The 26,858-nt window shown below is 44.5% G+C and overlaps 1 protein-coding gene across 2 annotated transcripts in view; it reads right to left on the bottom strand.

Moving 5' to 3' along the window:
- Positions 1 to 26,858, bottom strand: part of LOC126470504 (proton myo-inositol cotransporter-like) — a 500,775-nt gene that overhangs the window by 342,643 nt on the left and 131,274 nt on the right. For both annotated transcript variants that reach the window (XR_007586223.1, XM_050098392.1), the window contains exon 2: positions 10,911 to 11,008. Coding sequence is in view for 1 of the 2 variants with exons in the window: in XM_050098392.1 (XP_049954349.1) it covers positions 10,911 to 11,008 (98 nt within the window). In the remaining variant the exon portion in view is untranslated. The remainder of the gene's footprint in view (positions 1 to 10,910; positions 11,009 to 26,858) is intronic.

The raw sequence follows: 26,858 nt of genomic DNA, 5'->3' as shown, positions 1-26,858 counted from the left end.
CATGGAACGCAATGGATTGTGTGGTCCAACTGAACCGATCATTGTCGGTAAATGGTTGAAATGGTTACGTACGGCTACTTTGAGACCATTTCCAGCCATTCATGGACTTTATTTTACCAAACGTCGACGTTTCGTCATCGGGCCACAGCTGCTTGCGACTGGTTTAAAGAACATTCTGGACAATTCGAGAGAATTATTTGGGAAATCTCATCGCCCGACATGTACCCCATCTAACATTTATGGGACATAACAGAGGTCAGTTCGTACGCAAAATCCTCTAACGGCAACACTTTCGCAATTATGGACGGCTATGGAGGCAGCATGGCTCAATATTTCTGCAGTGGCATACCAACGACTTGCTGAGCCCATGTCACGTGAAGCTGCTGCACTACGCCGGAAAAAAAAGGAAGTTGAACACAATATTAGGAGGTATCCCATGACTTTTGTCTACTCAGTGTGTATCCGCCGTAGTATGTACGACAAACTTCCAAACAGGACAAAACGGCACAATATCAAAGTATCAGTTTTCTTTTAATTTTAACTGAGGCTTTATGCACAGATGAAAGTTATTCTACCATTAGTAGTTCAACAAGCTCTGCAAATTTTTGCAGATAAATGTTGTACTTAGAAAGCAAATATCGTTTCCATAAGCTATCCCGCGTGACAGGAATACTATCAGTTCTCAAACGAATTAATCAAAAACGGTTCCAGTAATTACATGTTCATTTCGGTCATTGAAATCTGTCTGTTTCGTCTTTACTGGCAAAGAATTTCCAGCTGAGTACCGCAGTGGCGCACTGATAATTTAGTCCATGGACTCTTACTGGGGAGGACTGCACCTTGAAAACTGGCCACCCAGACCTTGGAAATTCTGGAATAATCGCTTGGAGGAGGACACAGGCGATTTCCTTCCGCATCTTCCTCTGACAAGAGCTCGCGCTCTGTCTGTGATGACCACGTCGTCGAAGGGACATTGAATCTTAATCTTCCTTCCTTCCTTTGTTCCTTCCTTCCAAAGAAGTGGTGACCGCTGTCTTTTCGCATGTGATCATCTCAGCGCAGAACAAAACGCGGTTTGGACATCGCCTACCCAACAATGAATACCTCTGATCCCGAAAGTCATACCGGTACAGAGATTCTTAGCCCGAACTAAGTCCAGAACTTTACTGCGACGCAAACCATTATGAGGGTCGAGCTCTGCTTCATCCTGTAACTAACAATTTGTTCCCGTTACAACGGATACGACAATATTCAGAAATTGTTCCTTCTGGTGTCCTATACATGCCATCTCTCGCCTCTCTGACGAAAGGAACTTCCCATGATGAGTCAGTGCCAAGTAACACAGTTTGATGAAACTTGGACCATACATACAACTGATACAGTACAGAAGAAAGAAATGCGCAGTGTGACGAGCAGAAATGACACTTTTAATGAAACACCTTAATTATCCTGAAGTAACGGCATTCATGATGGTCCCCTGGACATTACAAACTGAGGGATATGGTTCCTAATTGGGTGTGATCACCAAGGACGGCAACGCCTGCTCTGCAACATGCTCCCTTTCTGGCCACGAAGTCGCTAAGGAATTCTTGTGATAGGGCGTTCCATTCTTCCACGAGCACGTCTGAAACTGCAGGATAGTCGTTGGTGTATGCGGGCGTGTTGGAATAGCTTTCCCAGCACATCCCACACGTGATCGATGGGATTTAACGGGGATAGCGGGTAGGCCAGTCCATTCGCCGAATATCCTCCTTCCTTTCCAAGAGTTCCTCCACTTGTGATGTTCGATGCAGTCGCGCGTTGTTATCTACGAATATATAATCAGATCGAATACACCCCTGAAAAGACGCACATGGGGAAGAAGTACAGTGTGACAATGTCGTTGATTGGTGAGTGTACCGTGTTCACAGATTTGCAGGTCAATAGGCACACGTAACATTATTTTCAACATTTCCTGAATGAAAATGATATAATAAAACTGCGAGATATTCTGATGTTTGCACAAACTGGAAAACAAAAATATGTATGAGCCAAGACAGTGAAATTTACCAGACTGATTAATCGAACAACGGGGAAAAGAAGATAAGGTTCTAACGTCTTAATTGGACGCTGAGTGTAACTGCCGACTGCACCAGGATGAGGAAGCTATTAGGTCTTGTCAGTTTCGAAAGAAAACATCATGGCATACTCTTTAAGCGATTTAATGAACCCACAGAAAACTTGATCTGCATGGTGGGATGGGGGATTTGAGTCTCACTCCTCACGAATACGAGTTCATTGTCTTAACCACACTGATTACTTCAGAGAGACACATTGAGTAAGATTTATTTTAACAGAATCTGGATCTTCTTAGCGAAGAGACAGACGACATCATTGAGATAAAGATAAAAAAATCGAAGTGGTGTGGCGCTTTGCGACATGCCAGTTGCTTATGAAGTTGTTTTAAGATATCTGATCACTTTATCCAAAAAATAATACTGAATACATGTAGATGCCCTGCATTAAAATCTCCCCAAAACGATAACGCAGAATCTATCAGTAATTATGCCTTCCAGTTTTTAAAGTGTCAGCAAAATACCCACCAGAATCTAAGCACTACATCAGTTCTGATATCGACTGAAAGCATTCAAGAAAACCGTAATACCATAATGTATGGTCAGGATGTCACGAGCTGAACGGTCGTGAGTGTTAGTTACCTTTGAGTCTGGGCGTGGTGTGTTGATGTTAGTCAAGAATACCTTTAAGGTAACGAGGACACCATTGTCAACAACTCCTCACTGAACGAGGTCGTCTTATAATGTTATGACAAGCTGGAAATTCCTTCTGCGATATTGCAGAAAGACTTAGCAGGACTGTAGCCATTGTACATGATTGCTGGCAACGGTGGTCACTAGAATGTGCAGCGGTCACGATAATGTACGGTCGCAGGGAGACCAATCTCCGGCCACATGGCACTACTGAAAGGGAAGCCCATCATGTTCGGCATGTGGCTCTGGCGCATCGTACTGCATTTTCAGCAGCAATCTGAGCAGCAATTGGCGCCACCGCGACACAACGAACTGTTACAAATCTGTGACTAAGGACAGCTCCGAGCCAGACGCCCTGTAGCGTGCGTTCTACTGACTCCATACCCCCACCATTTGCGACTTCAGTGGTGTCAAGCGAGAGCCCATTGGAGGACAGGGTGGAGGTCTGTTGTGTTTTCTGATGAAAGTTGGCCCTGTCTCGGTGCCATTGATGGTCGTGTGTTGGTCAGGAGGAGGCCAGGTGAGGGCCTGCAAGCAAGCTGTCTACGTGTTAGACACAGAGGTCTTACACCTGGAGTTATGGTCTGAGGAGAGATTTCGTATGACAGCAGGAGCACTCTCGTGGCTATCCCACGCACCCTAACTGCAAAACTGTACGTCAATCTGGTGATTCGATCTGTTGTGTTGCCATTCATTAACAGCATTCCAGGGGTTGTTTTCGAACGGCATAACGCTCGCTTACATACTACTACCGCGCGGGGTAGCCGCACGGTCTTGGGCGTCCTGTTCCCCCCCCCCCCGTGTGTGTGTGTGTGTGTGTGTGTGTGTGTGTGTGTGTGTGTGTGTGTGTGTGTGTGTGTGTGTGTGTGTGTGTGTGTGTGTGTGTGTGTTTGTGTGTGTTTTGTCCCTAGCGTAAGTTAGTTTAAGTTACATCAAGTAGTGTATAAGCTTAGGGACCGATGACCTCAACACTTAGGTCCCATAAGATTTTACCACAAATTTCCAATTTTCATACCACTGTTGGAACGCAACATGGTTTACAGGGTGTCGTCATGTTGCCTTGTCTTGCTCGATCAGCAGATCTGTCTCCAGTCGAGCACACAGGGGACATCATCGAACGGCAACTCCAGCGTCATCCACAAGCAGGATTAACGGTCCCTGTATTGACCGATCAAGTACCTGTGATCTTGTAACGTTGATCACTTAAATATGTTACCTGGATAAATGTGTTCCCGAAATTTTATTACTCTGAATTTATTAATTATTCTTTTGGTGTTGCGATTTTTCCGTCAGCGTAATTTACGAAGTGTAAACATCAGGAAAAGCCCTAGTTTGGTGAAAACTGACAAAGTCATCACCAGGTTTCCAAACAGTGACCACTGAAAGAGGATAATCAGGTGTTGATCCCTCTAACTAGGTGATTTGGATGTACCCCTTTAACAGCTGTGACAAGGGGGTAACGTTGTGTGCTTTTTCAGATATTACCGGCAACATTTAAATATTGCATTTTTCCCATAATACTTCCGCCATGTTGAATTATTCTGCCAGAAATTCTGAGATTTGTCTCTTACCCTGTTCAATTTTGCCACAACACGTGTAGAGCTGGATCTGGTATTAGATAGCTACTGACTTAAACGTTTACATCATGCCTGAAGACGGGAAGTATCTACTATCAAGCCTAAATGGAAACAAGCTATGAATCGTAGAAACGTCCGAAGCATCTAAACCACAGAATAGTTAGAAAATACAAATACATAATCCCATTCTACATCTACATCTAAGTGATTCCTTTGCAATTCGTACATACGTGTTTGGCACAGGAGTCACAGAAACAATTTCAGACTATTTCTCCTTTCTTCCATTATCGAATAGCACGTGGAAAATATTAATGTCCAATTTCTTCCGCCATGATTCTACTGATTTTATAACGATGGGCATTTCTCCCTATGTAGATGAGAAACGACATAGTATTTTGTTATTCGGTGGAATAACATGATGACTGAAATTTCGTGAGAAGACCTCGTCGCAACGAAAAATGCTTCTGTTTCAATGATTGCCACCCCAACTAGCTTGCATATCCGTGGCACAATGTTCTTTTTTAGGATAGCACAAACCGAGATGCCCTTCCTTGAATTTTCTTTATGTCCTCCGTGAATCCTGTTTGGTAAATCTCGTAGCGCGCAGGAAAACTCGAGAAGAGAACACACGAGCATACTGTAGGCAGTCTCTTTAGCATATTTGTTGTAACTTCTGAGTGTCCTGCCGCAGGAATAGGCACTGCGTCGACTACAGCCTTTATGAAATACATTGAAAGTATTGAAATAGTGAATATGGACTACCATCAGCTGTAGAATGGAATGGAGACAATGAAAATTTGTGCCGGACAGGTATTCGAACCCGGATTTCTGGCCTATCGCGAGCGATCGCTTCACCATTTCCGTGCACGACTCACGGCCAGACCCGGACTTCGGCATGTTTTCAGCCATGCGTCTACAACCCGCCAAAATGAAGTTCTTGGTTCTATTTCTCCACACTTCAGTTGTTCGTAACTGTAATCCTTAACTTCTCAGTTGAATTGACAACCTTTAAATTAGTGTTGTCTATAGTGTAACGGAAATTTAACGGATTCTTTTTTGTATCATGGAAGAATTAAATCCAATATAAAACTTGAAGTCAGAATTGATCAGAAGAAACGTTTTTGTTATCGCGGTAGTATAATCACAGATGACAAAAGATGATTAATGGAAGTGAAGGATTGCATTGGCAAAACAGGCGTTTATGATTATGAACAATATTTTTTCTTCAAAAACATATGAATACAGACGTCAGAAAATCCTTTGTAAAATCATTTGTATGGAGTAAACTTCCCTATGAAAGTGAAAGTTGTATTGTGGGCAAACTGGAAAGCAATCTACTTAAAGCTGCTGAAATTCGGATACGGCGGAACTGGAAGTCTTGAAGGTAATCAACGAAGAGAGAAGATTGGTAAAGGAAAAGGGAAAAATAAGATATACTAGACATGTCGTCAGAGACACTACCTTATTCATTATCATGCTTGAAGGGAAAGTGCTGGGAAAAAAAGTGGAAGGCCTAGACAGAAGTATTTGGAAGATATCGAGAAGAGGATATGACAATTACATGGAACTGAAACGAACAGCCAATGACAGGATAGTGGTTGCATCGACAACGCATTAGCCCTTAGAATATGTATGTACGTGGATGATCTTATACCTTTTTGTTCAGGGTCAATTGCCGCTTTCCGTACCATACAGATATCTTGTCTAAATCATTTTGATGTTCTGATTAATTTAAACGACGCAAAAAGATAATATCTGAGAGAGGTGATGACATGTCTCCTAAATCGTTCATGTATATTAAGAAAAGCACAGGGCCTCTGACCTTGGGAAATCCCAGCTGTATCTTCAGTTTCACTATATGACCTCTCGTCTATTATCATGCCGTGTGACGTCTCTGACAGGAAATTGCGAATCCAGTCGCACAATTGAGACGCTACTCCACAGGCACGTAGTTTGATTGGCAACCGCTTGCGAGGAAGGGAGTCAAAAAGCTGTTTGAAAATCTATGAATATGGTATCAGATTGAGATGTCCTACCAATAGCACTCATTACTTCATGTGAACAGACAGCCAGTTGTTTTTCACACGGACGATATTTGCAGAATACGTGATTGTTTCATGTCAGTAGATAATTTTCTTCGTGATATGAGTCTACAAATGAGCAGATTTATTCCATTTAAATTCTGGTGTGTTGGTGTGACCTGTGCAACTCTCTAGCCATTAGACAGGTAATGTATATTACTGATGAAACGGGGAAAAGTCATCAGCATACTCGAAGAAACCTAATTGGTATACAATCTGGACCGGGAGACTCGTTTATTAAGTGACAAATTTCTTCGCTATGGAAGAGAGACCCGATTCTAAATTTCTCATGTTGGCACCTGGTGTGATTCGAATTCTGCAGTATTTACATCATCATCATCATCATCCTTTGGAGAGACATTGGCGGAAAATCATGTTTAGTAACACCGTTATAATGGCGCAATAGTTGGTAACACCACCACTGTTATCGCGCAGTGAAGGTATTGATTGTGTCTTGCTGCTACTATTGGGAACTACTAAAATTTTCTAGCATTGAATTCAGCACCACGTTTCGAGCATCTGTTAACCATCGCCAATCTGGTAGATCCTGCGTTCTATTAAATCTGACATGCTTTTTTCGTTACTTCTGCAACTGTATGCTGATGAGCTTCGTGTACCATAGGGGATCTGTTCCGTCTCCTATTAATTCATGAGGTATAAATCTTCAATTGCCATCAACGCAGTTTATCTGATTTTAATCACATTTAATCGATGCTTGCTTGTTATTGTGGAAGGAATGGAGACTGACTTAGGTTCAAATGGCTCTGAGCACTATGGGACTTTACATCTGAGGTCATCAGTCCTCTAGAACTTAGAACTACTTAAGGCTAACTAACCTAAGGACATCACATATATCCATGCCGGAGGCAGGACTCTGGCCTACGACCGTAGCGGTCGCGCGGTTCCAGACTGAAGCGCCTAGAACCGCTCGGCCACACCGGGCGGCACTGACTTAGGAAGCCGTCAAGCGAATTTTTGTCAGCTTTTATAAACAGATTTTTTTTGGCAGGTTTGAATGTTCCGGTATTCAATCTCGCTACAGCGACATTATGGTAACTAATTCCCTTATCCATCTTGACGATTTGTATTTGCTTAGGGCTGTTGGCTGGTATGAGTACTAATATATTATCGCAACCATTTAAACTTCGTGTTGGTTCCTGAACTCAAAATAATTTTACGAGAAAACATTTGGTACAGTTTCAGATGAAGTTTTACGCCTACCACCGAATTAAATTCATATTTTTACCAACGTATCGAGGGTGTTTAGAAGTCTCTGCCAACTATAATTGTACGAGTCAGGCACGATTTGAAAATAAGACTAAAATTTTCCTTGAACATATTAAAAACTGAGTCGTTTCGGTTTTGGCTTTATAACTTCCACCAGTGCTAGCTCACAGCAACTTTCTACTTCAATTTCACTACATGATAAACTACTAATAACGGTAATGAACACGCAATCACCCGCTGAATTTAGATAATCATTTCTGGACGCCGTTACATCGTTCGTAGGAAGTTCAGCTCTACTTATCACCGGCTTTAGCCAGCTTTCACTACATATGACAATTTCTGTTACAGTGCTTTCTACGAGAGCTTGGATCTATGATTTTTTGACAACACAGCTACAACAATTTACAGCTATAATGCTGATGTTTTCCAGGTCTACTCTCATCCTGTTTTTGACTTGCTCCCACTGACACCGTATCCCTGTTTGAAGTTCCGGAGACACACCCCCCCCCCCCCCCACCTCCAATCCCCAGTGGACTCTTGTTCTATTAATGCATTAAGCGGATACCGACGTCTCTCGTCCTGTGAATCAAGTCAAGAAATCTGCAGCCCACACACTCTTAGAACCGTTTGTACCACTGATTCAGATCCCGTACTTAGCTCTGTAGCAAAATTCCACGATTGATCATGTCAACTATGCTGCAGATAGTGAGGTTCGCCTTCATCTTCGAAGCAAGACTGACTGTTTTCACCACTTCAGTTAGCCGCCGAAAATCAGAGAGAATCTCTTCCGATCCGAAGCGGTACGTATCGTTTGCACCAATAAATATGAACCGTCAACAGCAACTGGTTGCGACCTATGCTCGTCATGGCATCCAGAAGGACCTGTTCCATACCTGGGATACACATAGAATGTACACTGGATTTATTTCCCTCCTTGGCACTCATACCCCTAAGGGGCTCCATCAAGCACCTACCATTGGAACTCTCGAACACCGAAAATCTCACCATTTGTATACACCGTACCAATTTCTTGCAGGCTGAGAGCCATTCCCTGATAGGGCAAACGTCTACAGTTGTCTCAGGGTCATTATCAGCCACAGACAGCGCCTGAAATCTGTTTCTCAGGTAGGTTTCCTTAAAAGTCTTTCGTTGCCTGTTACACCTTGGACTCGACCTCTCGCTTGACCACAGGTAGAGAGACAAATCCAGCGCGGGCAGTAACTGGGCTGAACAAAGCAGAGAACTGTCGGGAGACGTTAAAAGACGTGGCGGGCGTCCTTTGGATACCACCATCCAGCCTCGCCCCCCCCCCCCCCCGCAATAATACCCACGGGGAACAGCATCAAGCTGCATGTCTGAAGCAACACTGCTTGGAGCTGCGAACTATGGGACTCCAATTCAGCACTCATCTGAACACAGCATTCTCAGTTCCTATTCATACTAAATTTGTCGACAACGGCGCTAAGGACGGTGTAAATCTATGTTACACATATAGTTGAGTCCATGCCTCATGTATGCACGAACACACGAGAATTTAAAAATTAAACTTTGGAAGCACAAAGACAAAACTAAATAAGTGACTCAGTTCTACTTAAAAATCTCGTAATATAACGAATGATCCACACTGCTGGTGCTGCTCACAAGGAGGTTGACATCTTTCAGATTGAAAGAATATGCTGGCAGGAAAGTGCACGTGGTACAGCTCTCTTACTGTTCATTGCACAGATACAGGGATTGGACGTAGTAAGGACACCTATGGAAGAGAGAAAGAAGATTGATTAGTATGCTGCTGGTCTCCTTTGGCATGAACAACAGATTGTATATGTCGTAGAATGGATAATGCGTAAAACTCTAAACATTCAGAGGAATAGATACTTCTCGTGCAAAGTGGGTGCCATTTTCGAATATGTCCTTGGAGGACGAAATCGACTGTGCAACGTGTCCTCCGATATAACCTACAGAGGCTCAATCATATTCGGATCTAGAAAGTGGGAGGGCCTCCATCATATTCATCATGCGTGTCTCTCACAATTCCAGCACTGTTAGCAGAATAGTCTTAGCACATAGATCGTTCACTTTGAAACACAGTTTGCAGCATTGGATGAAGACCGTCACCCAGGCTACATGCGTAACCGCACATACGGGACAACAAGTGGACCAGACATAGCAGCCCACAACATCACTGAACCCAACACTGGGAAAGTAAACATTGTTCTCCATTTCTCTGGAATAATGTGATCGACGATTCGTGCTACCAGAGGTACTGCATGGTGTAATCAACTGTTCTGGAATAACGACATTAGCTGCTAGTGGGAATTTAGTTTAATCAATTGGGAAAGTTGAAAATTTGTGCCGGACCGGGACTCTAACCCGGATTTTTTCCGTTTCTGGTGAACGGTCGCCGTGACCGCCTCGGCTATCCTGACACGGTTTCTGACCAAACCAAATTTCCAACCTATCCACACTACTGATGACGTGCCCTTGCCATGTCCGAAAGAACAGATACCACATATATACGTTTTTAAATAGCCGCTCTGTAGTGAATGTTTCCACATGCAGTTCCTCCGAGTAGTTCTTCATAAACTTCCCGTACATGTGTGTTCGTCTCATGTTACTGTCTTGTATTTTCTGGCCATAATTCACTTCACAGTCTTCCTGCGTCTATCATTCAGCTTCGTCTTTAGGTCTCTGTAGCTAATTTTCATAGGTGCTCTTTTAAGGCCGGCCGGAGTGGCCGAGCGGTTCTAGGCGCTTCAGTGTGGAACCGCGCGACCGCTACGGTCGCAGGTTCGAATCCTGCCTCGGGCATGGGTGTGTGATGTCCTTAGGTTAGTTAGGTTTAAGTAGCTGTAAGTTCTAGGGGACTGATGACCTCCGATGTTAGGTCCCATAGTGCTCAGAGCTTTTTTTTTTTTTTTTTTTTTTTTTTTAAGAAATCATACCGGCATTTGCCTTAAGCCATTTTGCGAAATTGAGGGAAACTTAAATCTCACGATGGTCCTCCCGAATGCCAGTCCAGTGTCGTATCACCACGCCAGTGCGCAAGACCGTCTCCAACAACCATGCCTCTTTGTATATCTGAAGAATCAGCCCTAATGAAGTTCTGACACGACTGTCACTGCTAGCAAGAGACTGATGTGCACACATTCATCGACTAGATGGCACGCTTCAATACTACAGGGTTGGAGTGTACGACAAGCTTTATTGAGCCACTGTCATTACATGTGAGTCGATATTATTTTGTCTAACCCCTGGATAATGAGTTGCTCCGTACTTACCAGTCAGCCAGCCTCCCATCAAGGCAAACACCCAGGCTGCTGCAATAGTCGCCGATACAATTGCCTCATGCCAGGCAGTAGTCAGCGCCAATTCCTTCCTGCAACACAGAACCATTACGTTATTAGCTAATAACTGGGTCACGTCCTTCTTATTAAACATACACTGCTTGTTGTGTGTAAGTTTTTCACAACAACCAGTATGTATTAAGAAGTTCCTCTCTGCCAGTGCTCTCTCCCCCCCCCCCCTTTTTTTCAACCTACTTAGTCTTCCAGTCACGATAATTGTGAGGTAACAGGCGAGTCGTCGCGCCCTGATATAAGTTCGGAGGAAGCAGTGGCCGCACTGGCCGTTCGGCCAGCCGGGGCCCCGACAGCAAACGCGTGGTGCGGAGCGTTAGCCGGACGACAGGGGTAGCCCCAGCGCGTGGTCCATCGAGCACATGGCTGGGAATTCCTTAGTGACGCTGTGCGCTGGGAGGGCCAAAGATGGCGGACTTTGTGAAACCTTAATGGCAGACATTTCACAGTTCGTATAGAAATTAATAGGAGCCAGATGAATCATGATACCACAAAAAGAAACATGTACATTACTACTATTTGCACGACGATTCTGATGGTGTAATCAGATTTTCAATATCTTTATTAGTTTGAAGTTTAGTATATGACGGTAAATTATACAAGTAACACCCAGCAACGAAATTCCAAAATATAAACGCTTCATCCGATTTTGTCAATCGCTGTGTCTTTAGAAAGCTAATAGTGTAAACCTAAATTGGTATGAATTACAGGCATGTAACTTGAATAATACATAAGTTATTGGAGGTCAAAGTGGCCGGTTACTATCGATCGCGTCAGGCCATAAGTACTCCAAGTTACACGAAAAAACGGTAGCAGCCTGCTTATAAATATATTTATTCATCTATGTCTTTGTTTATATCCGATATATACTATTCATGAAGAAATTGGTTAAATATTTACTGTGTTATAGAAAGCACAGAGCCATTAGGCTACTGACCCACCTTTTGTTCTATTCCTTTGATATATGTTTATTTGATTTGTTTATGTATCTAATAGTGTGTGTTAGAGCGTGTTTATGGTCGAGCCATAGGAATATTTACATAAGTTATTTAAATGTAAATCCAGTACATCGAATGTGTTTCATTATGTTTGTGTGGGCGCGTTGGCATGAAGACATGGTGCGAGCGCTCTAGCCAGTCACAGCGCTCGTGAATGGGGAGACTGGAAGGAAGCGAGTTCGGGTGAAGAGTGCTGGACAGTACGGGGACAGTCGCACAGGAGAAGACACGGGAGGTGCGGGACGCGACGGCGGGGTGGACGCACGGTCGCCAGAGACACTTGGAGAGTGGGGAGCGGTATGCGCGTGGTCGCGGCAGATAGAAATACTTTGGAGTGCCGACTTGTGCACTTCTGAGATTTCCGTGGCTTCTACAGTGAAGACGTAGTACTCGTTTAGAAGTGAATATCTCGCGGGCTGTGCTGTTGTTCATAACTAATTACGTGCTGTAGGAATCTATTGTCTCCCTGTTATTCAACTTATATTTTATTTAATTGCTGGACCATCGACACCCATAAGTGTCTCGCAGAAATATACCGCATTCTCAGAAGTACTTCTACTACCGTACTCATCATTTAAAGCCATTAAGATAGTACCTGCAGATCTTATTTAATTGCAATCTTTCATTTATAAATTGATATGTTACTTTCATAATTCGCAATTGCCGAGTGACAGAAACCTTCGACTATTCGATTCATGTGTGTATTCTTATCGTATACTGTAGACTCAGCTATATTTGGCCTGTAATGCGGCAACTACGTATCCCAGCCCCTAGACAACGAAACCAGACAGAACTTTTAATATTGCAACTCTGAGTTGGAGGGAACGTAGTTGAGGGCCACCAACATCATTTCATTTATTATGCATAATGCATAATGCAGTACAGATTTTACACTCGCCCCTTTATTGTAGAACGCGATCGCTTCACTACGGAAGGGCGTCCCGCGAGGCAGCAAAATTCTCATTGGATAGGCGTCAGCTGTACTTTCACTCGCCGTCCATCCGAGCCTAATGTCGTACTAGCAGTGTATAAATTATTGCAGATAAATCAGCCAGCAACGACTCACAGTGTCAAAGCTATCCTGTGTGTCTTAGAATATACCTTAGGTTATCTATCGCACCAAGACTGTCGAGTAGAACATAAGAAACGTGAACCACTTTCCCTCCTCTTCGAACCTACTCTTACGTGAAGTAGGAGTAGGATAGGCAAAAAGTTCAGCCATCCTCATTTACTAAGTTAACATAGGCTTTTTCATTTATTCAGAAACTTTAGTCCGACGAAGTTTCCAGACCGACGGGGAACAAAAACGTCCCTGCAGCGATCTGTTCACATTTTTCGCCAAAATACACTTTCCACGACGCTTTCCCCCAGTACAGTATTTCAAATTCTCTTCTTGAACCTTCTCCACTTCCTTGTCTTCCTCTTCCTAGCGACATACATGCGCAACTCTCAGCCTTTTTTCCTTAAAAAAAGATATGTAGGTACTCACAACCTTACGTCACCGCTCTAACTAAATCAGAACAGACACTACTCGTGTTAAACAACTGGCGCTCGTAAAACCGATTCAGGCCTAACATGACCGAAGGATTTGAGTGTCTTCTGTTGTGTCGCTACCGTGTCCCCGTCCACCTGTGGCGCTGGCAGGAAATGCTGATTTGCCCCCGGATGCCTGGCCCGCTTGATCGCATTTTCTGGCAGAGTGGGTCGATACAGGCCTCTCTCTCCCCGCCTCGCCTCTTAGTGAAGCTTCTGGCTAGCTTCCGGCACCCTCCTCGCTCCGACCACGGTTTCTGGGAGCTATAATTTGCAGTGTCTGTCCCCATTTGCTGTTATGAGAGGCAGCCGCTAAATGATCAAGCTTCCTCATAACAAAGACGACACTATCGTTAATTACTTCGGTACATACAACTTTTGGCGCAGCGCAAACCGACAACATGCGAGCTTGCGGCCAAAGAAGGGCTAAACACAGTGCACACGCTATGTAACATATATCTGGTTGGCTGATTTAGAACTAGGGCAATATATAGTCCTTATGTGCGCACAACATAGCCATGAAACTGGACTCCTCTCCACAAACTATACACGAAAAAGTAAGTGTTGTATCCACGGACCCAACCAACCAACCAACTCGCGCACGCGCGCCCTGACCGTGACATCGCTGGCCACAGTTCCTGTCGCGGACGTCGGCGTCTACCGCCTGCGGAAGAGGTCGCGCCATGGCTGAGCTCGGGTCCGCACCGCCCTCTGCCTTTTGCATACAAGGAGGAGCGCTGGCCCCGAGACGGACAGTCGATTGTCTATTGCTAGCCTTTCGTGGAGTTTATAGCGGAGCCATTGCAGTGTGATATTTGCTATTGTATTCGACTAGGCTCAGTACCCGGATCACTCTTGGATATTACTTGGACTTGTATTGCTGGTGCACGTTTCGTCAGAAATTCTAGCTGGCGCAATTCTTGTCAATTATTTTTCGGCCAACAGACATAGCTACATCCTGGTCACTACCCACTACTCCACAATTTGTGGTGGCTTCCCAAAAAGTACCGCCGAGGACCTTGGGTTTGGGAGCCGTCACAAAAGCAAGCATATCAAAATATCTGTGAAAATAACGTTACATCGGACTTACACCGAAGAAAGAAAATGCAACGCTGTACATACCTGCGATACAACAAGGTACTGTACTAATATGCGCTAGTCGTCTGTGTGCTCATTTGCAAACTTCTGCAGGACTACGAAATCGAGGGTATTATTTTTCCTTCAGCGGCTCCTCGCCAGACTATGAATCCGAAGGTCTGGAGTTCGTTCCCTGGCCAGTCCTAGGATTGTTATCTGTCACTGCCGAAAGCCTGAATAACAACCTTTTGCAGAGCGCGGACTGCTGCGAGACGTGCAGAAAGAGTGTCAATGAGATTCTGGAAGGTATCGACGGGAACGTGGAGCCATGCCGACTCCTGTGACACGGCCAGCTGCACTCGGTTTCTCGGTTAAGGATCCACGGCGCCTAGAGCCCGACCGAGGTGATCTCTCAGATTCTGGACAGGCGAGTTGGTGGCCAAGGGATTAGGATAAACTCATCCTGTTGCTCTCCGTACAACGCACGTATATTGCGAGTTTTGTGACACGTTGTATTGTCCTACTGGTTGATGCTATCGTACCGAGGAAAAGCAAATCTCATGTACGAGCGGACGCAGTCCCCAAGGATAGATCCATTGTGCCTTCCAGAATGACTTAATCGCCAGGAGAATGCTACGAAAACATTCCTAAGACAATAAAGCTCCCTTCTCCGGCCTGAAACTTCCTGATAATTTTTGCTGGGTGTTTGTTTTCATACATTTCACGTCGTACATACCAACGGTCGTCTGTCCAGTTGAGCATAAAAAGTGATTGATCTCAAAAGGTCACCTGTCGCCACTCAGTGGACGTCCATTGGCGGTACTGGCGTGCAAATTCCAGCCATCGTCGCCGATGAGCAGCAGTCAGGATGAATGTATGAACCGAGCGCCTGCTGCGGAGACCCATATGCAGCAATGTTCGCTAAACGGTCGTTGCGAAGATACAGTTGGTAGCCACTTGCTTCATCTGGGTGGTCAGTTGCCCAACAGTGGCACGTCCGTTCGCCCGTACACATCTCCCCAGCCGTTATTCACCCCCGTATTCGATGGCCCTTGGGGCACCACAGTTACCTCGGCGCCAGTTTTGGATAGCGCCATTTTGCTATGCACGGTATACTTTAACCATGCTGGTACGAAAACAGCTTACAAACTTAGTCGATTCGGAAATGCCTCCACCCTTGGCCCGACAGATGATCATGCCCTTTTGGATGTGACATAAATGGCTCCGTTCCCTCACTACGACAAAAACTGCACTGCTTTTCCTCGTCTCCCCCTTCCCTCCCTCCCCCCCCCCTCCCCCGCAATACTCTTTACATATCAGTCACTGCTAATGCTGCCATTTGCCGTCCGTCATTGGTTATTGCACGATGCTGTGGTGTATCGAGAGGTTGTAACAATGGAAAATTGTACTGAAATGCAGGAGGATCTGCAGAGAATTGACGCATGGTGCAGGGAATGGCAATTCAATCTCAATGTAGACAAGTGTAATGTGCTGCGAATACATAGAAAGATAGATCCCTTATCATTTAGCTACAAAATAGCAGGTCAGCAACTGGAAGCAGTTAATTCCATAAATTATCTGGGAGTACGCATTAGGAGTGATTTAAAATGGAATGATCATATAAAGTTGATCGTTGGTAAAGCGGATGCCAGACAGATTCATTGGAAGAATCCTAAGGAAATGCAATTCGAAAACAAAGGAAGTAGGTTACAGTACGCTTGTTCGCCCACTGCTTGAATACTGCTCAGCAGTGTGGGATCCGTACCAGGTAGGGTTGATAGAATAGATAGAGAAGATCCAATGGAGAGCAGCGCGCTTCGTTACAGGATCATTTAGCAATCGCGAAAGCGTTACGGAGATGATAGATAGACTCCAGTGGAAGACTCTGCAGGAGACACGCTCAGTAGCACGGTACGGGCTTTTGTTAAAGTTTCGAGAACACACCTTCTCCAAAGAATCAAGCAGTATATTGCTCCCTCCTACGTATATCTCTCGAAGAGACCATGAGGATAAAATCAGAGAGATTAGAGCCCACACAGAAGCATACCGACAATCCTTCTTTCCACGAACAATACGAGACTGGAACAGAAGGGAGAACCGATAGAGGTACTCAAGGTACCCTCCGCCACACACCGTCAGGTGGCTTGTGGGGTATGGATGTAGATGTAGATGACGTCAAGCATACGCGGTGGTGATGTTAATGTGACTGGAAGATGTAGTTTCAGATAATTTTGTGCGACGGGTATGCTCCTGTTAGCTCCGGGACAACCTTCTGCAATTCTCAAACTTCATTTACGTTAATGCTGCGATCAGTTTCAAGTTGCGGCTTATTCTCGAGTGAAACAATACCCAAGACACACAGAAATACAAAATCATGTATCAAAATTTTTGCATGAAAACGCGTAATGACGTAATTACTCTAGGAGTCTTAAGCAATTGAAAACAAGCTCCACGCAAAAACAGCTTCAGAATCCATGAAAGTCACTGATACATGCAGGAGGTACGCATGCACTATATAGAAATCATGTCACCCTTGGAAAGGCAGCGAAATAAAGAACGACGATTTGGTGTCATACTGTCTGGTACTAGGAGTCTACCTACGGTATTCCAAAAGGGAAAGAAGCGTTTTATTACACATATATAGCCACTCGCACGTAAGTGTAGCGTATGCAAAGTATCAGCTAACAACGAACAAGATTAATTAAATGCACTGACATGAGATATATGCAATCAGTGGGGACGAAATGCAGTGAATGTAATGATAGCAGCGAAATTTGTTCTGAAACGCTGAGCCTGCAGTGCAATAATAATGTTGTAATTAATAAAATTTTATGTTAGTCCGAGATTAGAACCTGGATCTCAGACTATTCGAAAAACGTCACTCCAACAAATTTCCACACACACTTCGTCCACCGTTCCTACCAGTGGCGCTATTTCCACATACTCCGTGGGCGAAGCACTGCTAGTAGTGCTCGGAAACAGTGCGAACATGTGTGACAACATTTAAATGCCACTTTAGTGAATTTACTTCAGTTAATGTGCATCATGATGTCAGATGTCAACGTACTCCACTGTTTTCCATCACACCGCATCACCTGGTAGTGCTATTTCTGAAAGAGGAACATCTGTCTATTTGTTCGGAAAAACAGGAACAAATCTTAAGTGGCAGTGAATGCTTGGATCGGTCCTGGAAGCGTGCTAGTATGGCCTAAATAGTTAAGATTCGAATGCTGGTCCTACAATAAATTTGCGTCTTCAAGGCACACTCGAAATGAGCAATGGATTACTTTATAGTTTTAAATAAAAGAAAGCTGGTGTTGACGCGATTTTTTTTCGAACACGTACGCTGGGTGACCCAGGAGAAATGGTCAATATTCAGAGATATCACAGGAACGATCATTGGTGCAAAGAAGTCTCGTAAATATGTGCTCTAAAATACATACCTGAAGAGCTACGAGCACTTGCTCAGTAGAAGAAATGTGTTTCACAGCAGCGAAGATGGTGATGATGTGCTCGTAGCTTTTAAGGTATGCATTTTAGAGCCCTTGTTTACTGGACTTGTTTGCTTCGAATGATCGTTCCTATCATATCCCTGTGTACTGAGCATTCCTCCTGTGACACCCTGTAATACAGCTCTAAAAACAATGGGAGAGCTTTGTTTCATTGTTTTATCCACGAGCCTTACGAGAATGCGACAACTCCAGTAGGCTTCCACAACTGCTTTCCGAGGAATGAGGTGACACACAGGAGATATGAATGTAATGACATGTTTCGGGTGGTTTAACTATCGCTACTTTAACGAGCCATGAAACAAATCAAACACACTAGAATTATCATATCTGGAACTTCGTGAAGCTATCGAAAAGCAAGGCGGCTATTTTCAACTATATACTGACCTTCGATATGGACAATTTTCTCAACCAATGTGAGAGAAGCCTTATCAGCGATGATGAAAACTGGTATGAACTAGAACTTATCAATTAATCCAGAATGAGATTTTCACTCTGCAGAGGAGTGTGCGCTGATATGAAACTTCCTGGCAGATTAAAACTGTGTGCTTGACCGAGACTCGAACTCGTGACCTTTGCCTTTCGCGGGCAAGTGCTCTACCAACTGAGCTACCGAAGCACGACTCACGCCCGGTACTCACAGCTTTACTTCTGCCAGTATCTCGTCTCCTACCTTCCAAGATACTGGCAGAAGTAAAGCTGTGAGTACCGGGCGTGAGTCGTGCTTCGGTAGCTCAGTTGGTAGAGCACTTGCCCGCGAAAGGCAAAGGTCACGAGTTCGAGTCTCGGTCGGGCACACAGTTTTAATCTGCCAGGAAGTTTCTTATCAATTAATAATCGAAATTACTACAACATTGCAACTTCCAGAATTTATCTTTCACTCTGCTCCGGAGTGCCCGCTGTTTTAAATCTTCTTAGCGGATTAAAACTGTGTGCCATACCGGAATTCGAACCCGGCACCATGCGGTTCGCGGGCGATGCTCTTACTAACCGATCTATTCGCGCACGACTCCAGATCCGCCCACATAGCTTCACTTCTGCCAGCACCTGACTTCTACTTTCCAAAATTCACAGAAGTGCTCTTGGATATCTTGTGAGACTAGCACTCCTGGAAGAGACGATACTTGGGAGGAATAGCTCGGCCACAGACTAGGTGATCGAATCCAGAATGGAAGTGCGAGAGAGGTATCGGCGGAGGTGAAGCTGTGAGAGTGGTTCGTGAGTCGTGCGTGAATGTTTAGTCGGTAAGAGCAACACTTGTGAAAGGCAAGGTCGCAGGTTCGAATCCCAGTCCGGTACACAGTTACTATCTTGCGAGAAAGTTTTAACTGTGTAACTCTTCTTCTTTCGAGAAATTCCATGCTTGCATTTTAAAAATAATCCTAACGACGCTAATATTCTTGAAAGTAGAACTTCACAAGCAGCCTCAAGTAAAACAAACACACACACACACACACACACACACACACACACACACACACACACACACGTCTTTGCCAGAGGTGCAACAAGTGACAAGCGCCAGAAAAAAATATTAGCACTGACTCATAACTGAATTCTGGACCTTCGGACTGGTCATCTGACGCTTCCTCATTTAGCGAATAGCTGCTGAGAAACTCACAGTTGGCAAAGGGACTGTTCTAGGAAATACTTTTTCTGCATAATAATTTATTACGTCACGATCGCTTAGGTGTATAAAAAATATTCAAAGTTCTGATTTCGCCAAGTATTTGCTGTCTTCAGATGCGCTTAATCCCCATAAAAGCTTCTTATAGATGTGAAACTCCGTCAGAAACAGGCCTCAGAAGGTCTAACGGTACCGATCTATCAGCATGTCATCCTTGGCAGACAGGCATCACCGGATTTTGATACGGTGGGGCGTGTGTTCAGCAAACCGCTCACCTGGGTTCCTGCCCGTTGTCAGCTTTCGTGACCGCAGCCACTACTTCTCAGTCAAGTAGCTCCTCAATTGGCATCACAAGACCTGTGTGCACCCTGCTTGCCAACAATGCTTGGTAGACCCGGAAGGTCACCCATGCAAGCCAAACCCGACAGCGTTTAACATCGATGATCTGACGGGAATCGGTGTTACCACTGCCTGCCTAGTCTATTAGCTTCGCATAGATATATAAACAAATATAGTTAGGCACTTCGAATATCATACGATAGTCTTGACAAGTAGAGCGTATTTCTATCCTAATATCAATTTATTTTACCGTAATTTAATTTTAAAAGTTTTTAATGATAATTGTTTGCACTCTATCACCGAGTTATCGTTTGCATTTTTTTTTTTGTAGTAATGACTTTTACCTGTTTATTTTTCTCATTAATGGCACATGTTTTTATAAAAATGTACTTCATGGTTCTTTCAGTCATTTAGTTATACACATATGGTTGGTTAAATAAGAGCACTTGGTTTAGTACAACATTTTTAGGAAATATGCTCTGAATGTTAAATTAGGCGTAAAAAGTCCGTACATTTTATACGCTTTTAAGATATGATAGTCACTGACGTTTGCGTATGTTTTAAATTTTGATACTACTACTTATTAAAAATAGTCCTTACAAAAGTTTTTTAAAATTTTTATCTTTAATAATTTGCATTCTTGGCATCGCGTTTTAAAGTTTCTATTTTACGCGATTTTACCACAGAAAACAAGAACCATTCAGGCACACTGTCTCTACTGTCAAGACCTTATCTCTATCGTATTGGCCAGGAATTCTCTTTCATCGAAATGCAAAATAGAAGCTTTTTTCCAATAAAATTGCGTACATGCTCGTAATCCGGGGCTAATTGGTTCAAACGTAAGAACTGTTTACAGAATGTGTTGACACATAATCAGTGGCGGAGGGGAACATATACGATACGAGCTACTTTTGAAGCAAGCATTGTTTTACAATATTTCCATCGTGTCGTCGTGTGCCTGACTTTTGACATGCACATTGAATTCATTCGGTCTTTCATTCATTAGCCATTAGCTGTCACATAAGAAGGTTACATTGCTTTTTCACCATTTTTATCAGTTGTTCATCTCACAGCCATTCTTTCTTTTATCCTGAATTGTTGAAGTTAAGGTTCGTTTCCAGAATGCAATAATTTAAAACAGACGGACATTCGTCAATAATTACGTGCGGTTCATGGCGAAAGGCTAATGCGTCAATTTTTGTAAACTAAGGACAAGACATACACTGTAGGCTTGAGATGCACAGTGAGTTATCTTTCATTCAAGCAGCTGTCCAGGAACAAGATGCTTCCTCCCAGAGCAGCTATAGATGAGACACGGATATTTCGTACCAACTCTAGATATCGATAAGCACTCCCAGGGAGCAGAAGTATTCACTCGTCAGAATATGCGCATGGTGTGTTGTTACGGGAAATGAGTTCTCTCACACACACATACACACACACACACACACACACACGCAAAGAGAACAAAGGGAGAGGGGGGGAGAGGGGGGGAGAGGGGGGGAGAGGGGGGGAGAGGGGGGGAGAGGGGGGGAGAGGGGGGGAGAGGGGGGGAGAGGGGGGGAGAGGGGGGGAGAGGGGGGGAGAGGGGGGGAGAGGGGGGGAGAGGGGGGGAGAGGGGGGGAGAGGGGGGGGAGAGGGGGGGGAGAGGGGGGGGAGAGGGGGGGGAGAGGGGGGGGAGAGGGGGGGGAGAGGGGGGGGAGAGGGGGGGGAGAGGGGGGGAGAGGGGGGGAGAGGGGGGGAGAGGGGGGGAGAGGGGGGGAGAGGGGGGGAGAGGGGGGGAGAGGGGGGGAGAGGGGGGGAGAGGGGGGGAGAGGGGGGGAGAGGGGGGGAGAGGGGGGGAGAGGGGGGGAGAGGGGGGGAGAGGGGGGGAGAGGGGGGGAGAGGGGGGGAGAGGGGGGGAGAGGGGGGGAGAGGGGGGGAGAGGGGGGCGGCACCAGCCTGTACTCGGCAAGCCAAGATATGATTAGAGTACATTGTTTGCCGGAAGAATTTTCCTCCATTTCTATTCTATTCGTAGATGATAAGCGAGAAAAACGGACCCGCAAAATTACAGACCAATATCCCTCATATCGGTTTGATGCGGAATATGTAAATTGATGCGGATATGTAAATATACTTGGTTAGTCTATTGATGCGGAATCCTTGAACTTATTCTCAGTTCGAATATATTAAACTTTCTTGAGACTGAGAAGCTTATGTCCATGAATCAGAATGGTTTCAGAAAGCATCGCTAGTGCAAAACTCAGCTTGTCAATTTCTCATATGATATACTGCGAACTACGGTTGAAGGGCAACAGCCAGATTCCGTATTTCTAGATTTCCGGAAAGCATTTGACACGGTGCCCAATTTCAGACTGTTAACAAAGGTACGAGCATATGGAATAGGTTCATAGATATGTAAATATACTTGGTTAGAGTATGCTTGATGTCTTGCACGACGGCAATAGCATCTTCCAGCAGGATAACAGACCTTGTGGCAAGACCGAGTTCATTCTACAGTGGTTTGAAGAACAAGTTATTGAACTCGTGTTAATGTCGTGACCACCAAGTGCGCCTGATCTGAACCCGATGGAACACATGTAGGATGATGTCGGTGCCAGCTCGGTGCGCACAAACTCACTGGTTCGTAATTTGTGACCTGTGCGTACACATCTGGTGGCACATACCTCGAGAAACCTACCAAGGACATTTCTAAACCGTGCCACGTAGGATCGCTGCTGTAATGTGTTAAAAAGGTGGGCCATCACGCTATTAAGCAGATGTTCATAGTTTTTAGCTCATCATTGTTTGTTGTGAACAGTAACGGCTGTGTAAAACTCACTTAAGGTACTAAAGAAATTACATCTGTCCATTTCAGCCTGTTATGAACAACGTTTTGAGTCCTAGCTGCTCGGAAGTACTGAGTCCAGCCACAAATCTAGACCGATAGTTGGCAAGATGGTTTATTATTCACCGAACTGATTGATGGCAGTGGTTCTGTCCTGAAATCGAAGTACGAACTGCTTACCCTTGTCAATGGCATACGGAAAGCCCAGTGCCTCTCGACAGCTGAAATGGAGTGCTCTATAGTCGGGCATCTACTTTCTCCCTGCGATCAAATGTGCTGATGCTGCGCGCCATGCTCATCCTGTCATCGACTGTTACGCTGACGGCTAGTACAGTACATGACGTCACAGTCACGTGACTCGGCGAACTGTTCCACTCCCGGTAATAAGGATGCCCTGTCCTACAAGAGCAGCTGTCTCCAATTCAATTGTTCTAAAAGTATATAAAGCTTCGTGCAATACATGAATTCACGATTTTTCCGCAGTACTGCCAATTTTCGTTCCTGAGTAGATGCAAGGTATTAATATTTTGGTAGCTGTGGCCGAACGGTTCTAGCCGCGTCAGTCCGGAACCACGCGGCTGGTAGGGTCGCAGGTTCGAATCCTGCCTCGAGCATGGATGTGTGTGATGTCCTTAGGTTAGTTAGGTTTAAGTAGTTCTAAGCTCTAGGAGACTGACGACCTCAGATGTTAAGTCCCATAGTGCATAGAGCCATTTGAACCAAGACCTGTCCATTTATACAGTAACAAGTAATATTTTCTTATCTGTGATGTGTTCATGTTATGGACGACTATAATTTGAAAGAGATAGTCCGCACAACCAGTTTCCGACACAGAGCCAACCAATTAAGGGCTTTTCTTACTCTTTATTCATTCACCACTTTACTTTATAGACTGTATTACCCGAATGTAAGGTGGCAAGTGGCCGTAATAAGCCGATTCCACGGGAAACAATCCACAATAGTTCTGGTATAGCAGTGTCCTTACGCCGATCTCTGCTCGTCCTTCACGGTGTCTAACTAGTTTTTTGGTGCACGGTTGTGCAATCGAGAGACTTTCCTTTCTTCTACCTACTGCCCTTTCTCTCATGCTGAGTTACGCCAGAATGGTGCAATAAAACAAACACAAATTATTTATACACATGTCGACCCAGTATTCTCAGAATGGAACTAGCACATTTAAGAATAATACCATCTTACTTTCATGTCTGCTAAGTAACGATATAGGACCTCTTGCGTCCCCATTTGCCCGTTTCCTCCCTGGAATGTGTCACACTTATTGAGAATGTTGCACCGTGTAAGTATTTAGGAGTATTTCTAAGAATGTATATGAAATCAGAAATAGGGAAGGCGAAGGGAAGATAAGAGTTGTTGGAAGGGTTCTGGGAAACTGCAATGCTTCTGTAAACGAAACCACATACAAAACTAGTACGACCATTTCTAGAACACTGTGCAGTCTTTGGAGTCTTTACCAAGTAGGCATGACAACAGATATTGAACAAACTTAGAGACGTACTCGTAGGATCGTAACAGGTGGTTACAAACAATATGAAGGGTAACAAATGTTCATGCAACTTCGACAACGCAATTTTTGCGAAACTCCGAAGGATAAATTTAAAGAACGTCTATGTGAGGAAAATTGTGCGACCATTCTGCAGCCACCATCGAGTATCTCTCGTAGGGATTGTGAGAATAAGATCAGAGATAAGGGCGCGTACAGAGGCATATAGCAGACTTTTTCCTTATTCAATACGGGAATGGAATGGGAACCAAGATCGATAATATTGATAAGAAATAACCAACACGCACTGTACAGTAGTTTGTAGAGTATGTATGTAGATGTACACTGGAGGACTGTGTACCATTGTGTATCATTGTAGTAAGATGCGGATGGCCCACAGACTTCTAACGTACGGCGCGGATCTCAAGTTACGTCTGAAGGAGAGAAAACGGTTAGTGAAGCCCAAGTCCGGACGTCGCAAATGGGCCTGATGAACAAGTGTGTCACAACGATAGGCAGATGCACAGTTAGGCATCAACGTGCGAGAAAAAGACAGTGCAGAACCAGTTGAAAGCCTCTCCCACAAAGCGGTGGCACCCGTACACTCAACTACTGTTGGCGCCCATCTGTAACAGCATTATCTCTGGCAGGATTTGCCTTCTAAAATGTTACGTCTACTGCACGACGATTTCGTTGTTGGGGTTTGACTGATCACACTTCCATTTTTTCTAGGAAGCAAGGAAGGTTTCGGTTAACGTCCTGTTGACGGCGAGTTCATCATTCATCAGATACACTGCGCATGTTCTGAGTGGACAGGGAAACGAAATCGGGCGCGGCCTTTCAAAAGGTATCATTCTGGCACCTGCATCAAGCGATTTAGATAAATCACGGGAAACCCATAGCTGTGTGCCTGACGGAGATTTGAACACCACTCCCACCGCCTGCGAGTCCAGTGCATTACAACTACACCACGTAGTTTGCTGTTCAGCTGGGATGCCTCTGTCGGCATAGAGCAATTTCAGTCAGTCGACTAGGATATCAGAAATGACGTGGTCCTCGATAAATTTCCTTACCTGATAGTGATATACAGTATCGAACCAATATCAAGGACATAAACAGCCACCTGTCCATGATATCAATCTAAAGACGTTATGAATCATGGAGAGGCTTTCTCACATATTTCATGCAGCCTACGTTCCAAAACGAGACGAGAAACGTACTACTTCACCAACACCTATCTCGCGTACTGACACACCGCTAAAATTAGAGAAATCCAGACGAAAACACTCTCTCTTCCCACGTACCATCAGCGGAATGACATTTATCAGGCAGGCTTCAGCATTCCATACAGTGCAATGGTCCGTCTGCAAGCCATAAACCAAATTAGAGAACTGAGCAGATAATATGAATTACCACTTTGCCTCGAATTCATTGATTCTGAGAAAATTTTACCTTAGTTTCAACAGAAACATGGAAGTGACTCAGTCTAAATTAACAAAAGGTTATTTGTAAGGACCTCCGGGATATCAAAAGAGGACTGCGCCAAAACTACAAGATATACAGAAGGAAGTATACTGCTTATTACTTCAAAAATAATCACCGCAACTGTTAACACATTTATTACATTGTGAAGCAACACCGCCATGGAAAATTTTGCGTCGAGGTCACGTTTCCAACATGATGCCAAGTATATTTCTATTACACTGCAGAAGTTTTAATGGGAAGCCCTTACACATGCTTCATACAGTCCCGATCTCTCCCCAAAGGACTTCCATATTTTTTAGCCCTGCACAAAGATATTCATAGTTGTACACTACTGGCCATTAAAATTGCTACACCAAGAAGAAATATATTATACTAGAACTGACATGTGATTGAATTTTCACGCAATTTGGGTGCATAGAGCCTGAGAAATCAGTACCCAGAACAACCACCTCTGGCCGTAATAACAGCCTTGATACGCCTGGGCATTGAGTCAAACAGAGCTTGGATGGCGTGTACAGGTACAGCTGCCCATGCAGCTTCAACACGATACCTCAGTTCCTGAAGAGTAGTGACTGGCGTATTGTGACGAGCCAGTTGCTCGGCCACCATTGACCAGACGTTTTCAATTGGTGAGAGATCTGGATAATGTGCTGGCCAGGGCAGCAGTCGAACATTTTCTGTATCCAGAAAGGCCCGTACAGGACTTGCAACATGCGGTCGTGCATTGTCCTGCTGAAATGCAGGGTTTCGCAGGGATCGAATGTAGGGTAGAGCCACGGGTCGTAACACATCAGAAGTGTAACGACCACTGTTCAAAGTGCCGTCAATGCGAACAAGAGGTCACCGAGACGTGTAACCAATGGCACCCCACACCATCAAGCCGGGTGATTTGCCAGTATGGCGATGACGAATACACACTTCCAATGTGCGTTCACCGCGATGTCGCCAAACACGGATGCGACCATCAAGATGCT

This window comes from Schistocerca serialis, chromosome 3, assembly GCF_023864345.2.
Source record: "Schistocerca serialis cubense isolate TAMUIC-IGC-003099 chromosome 3, iqSchSeri2.2, whole genome shotgun sequence".
Classification (NCBI taxonomy): Eukaryota; Metazoa; Arthropoda; class Insecta; order Orthoptera; family Acrididae; genus Schistocerca; species Schistocerca serialis.
This window is presented reverse-complemented; position numbering and strand designations above follow the sequence as displayed.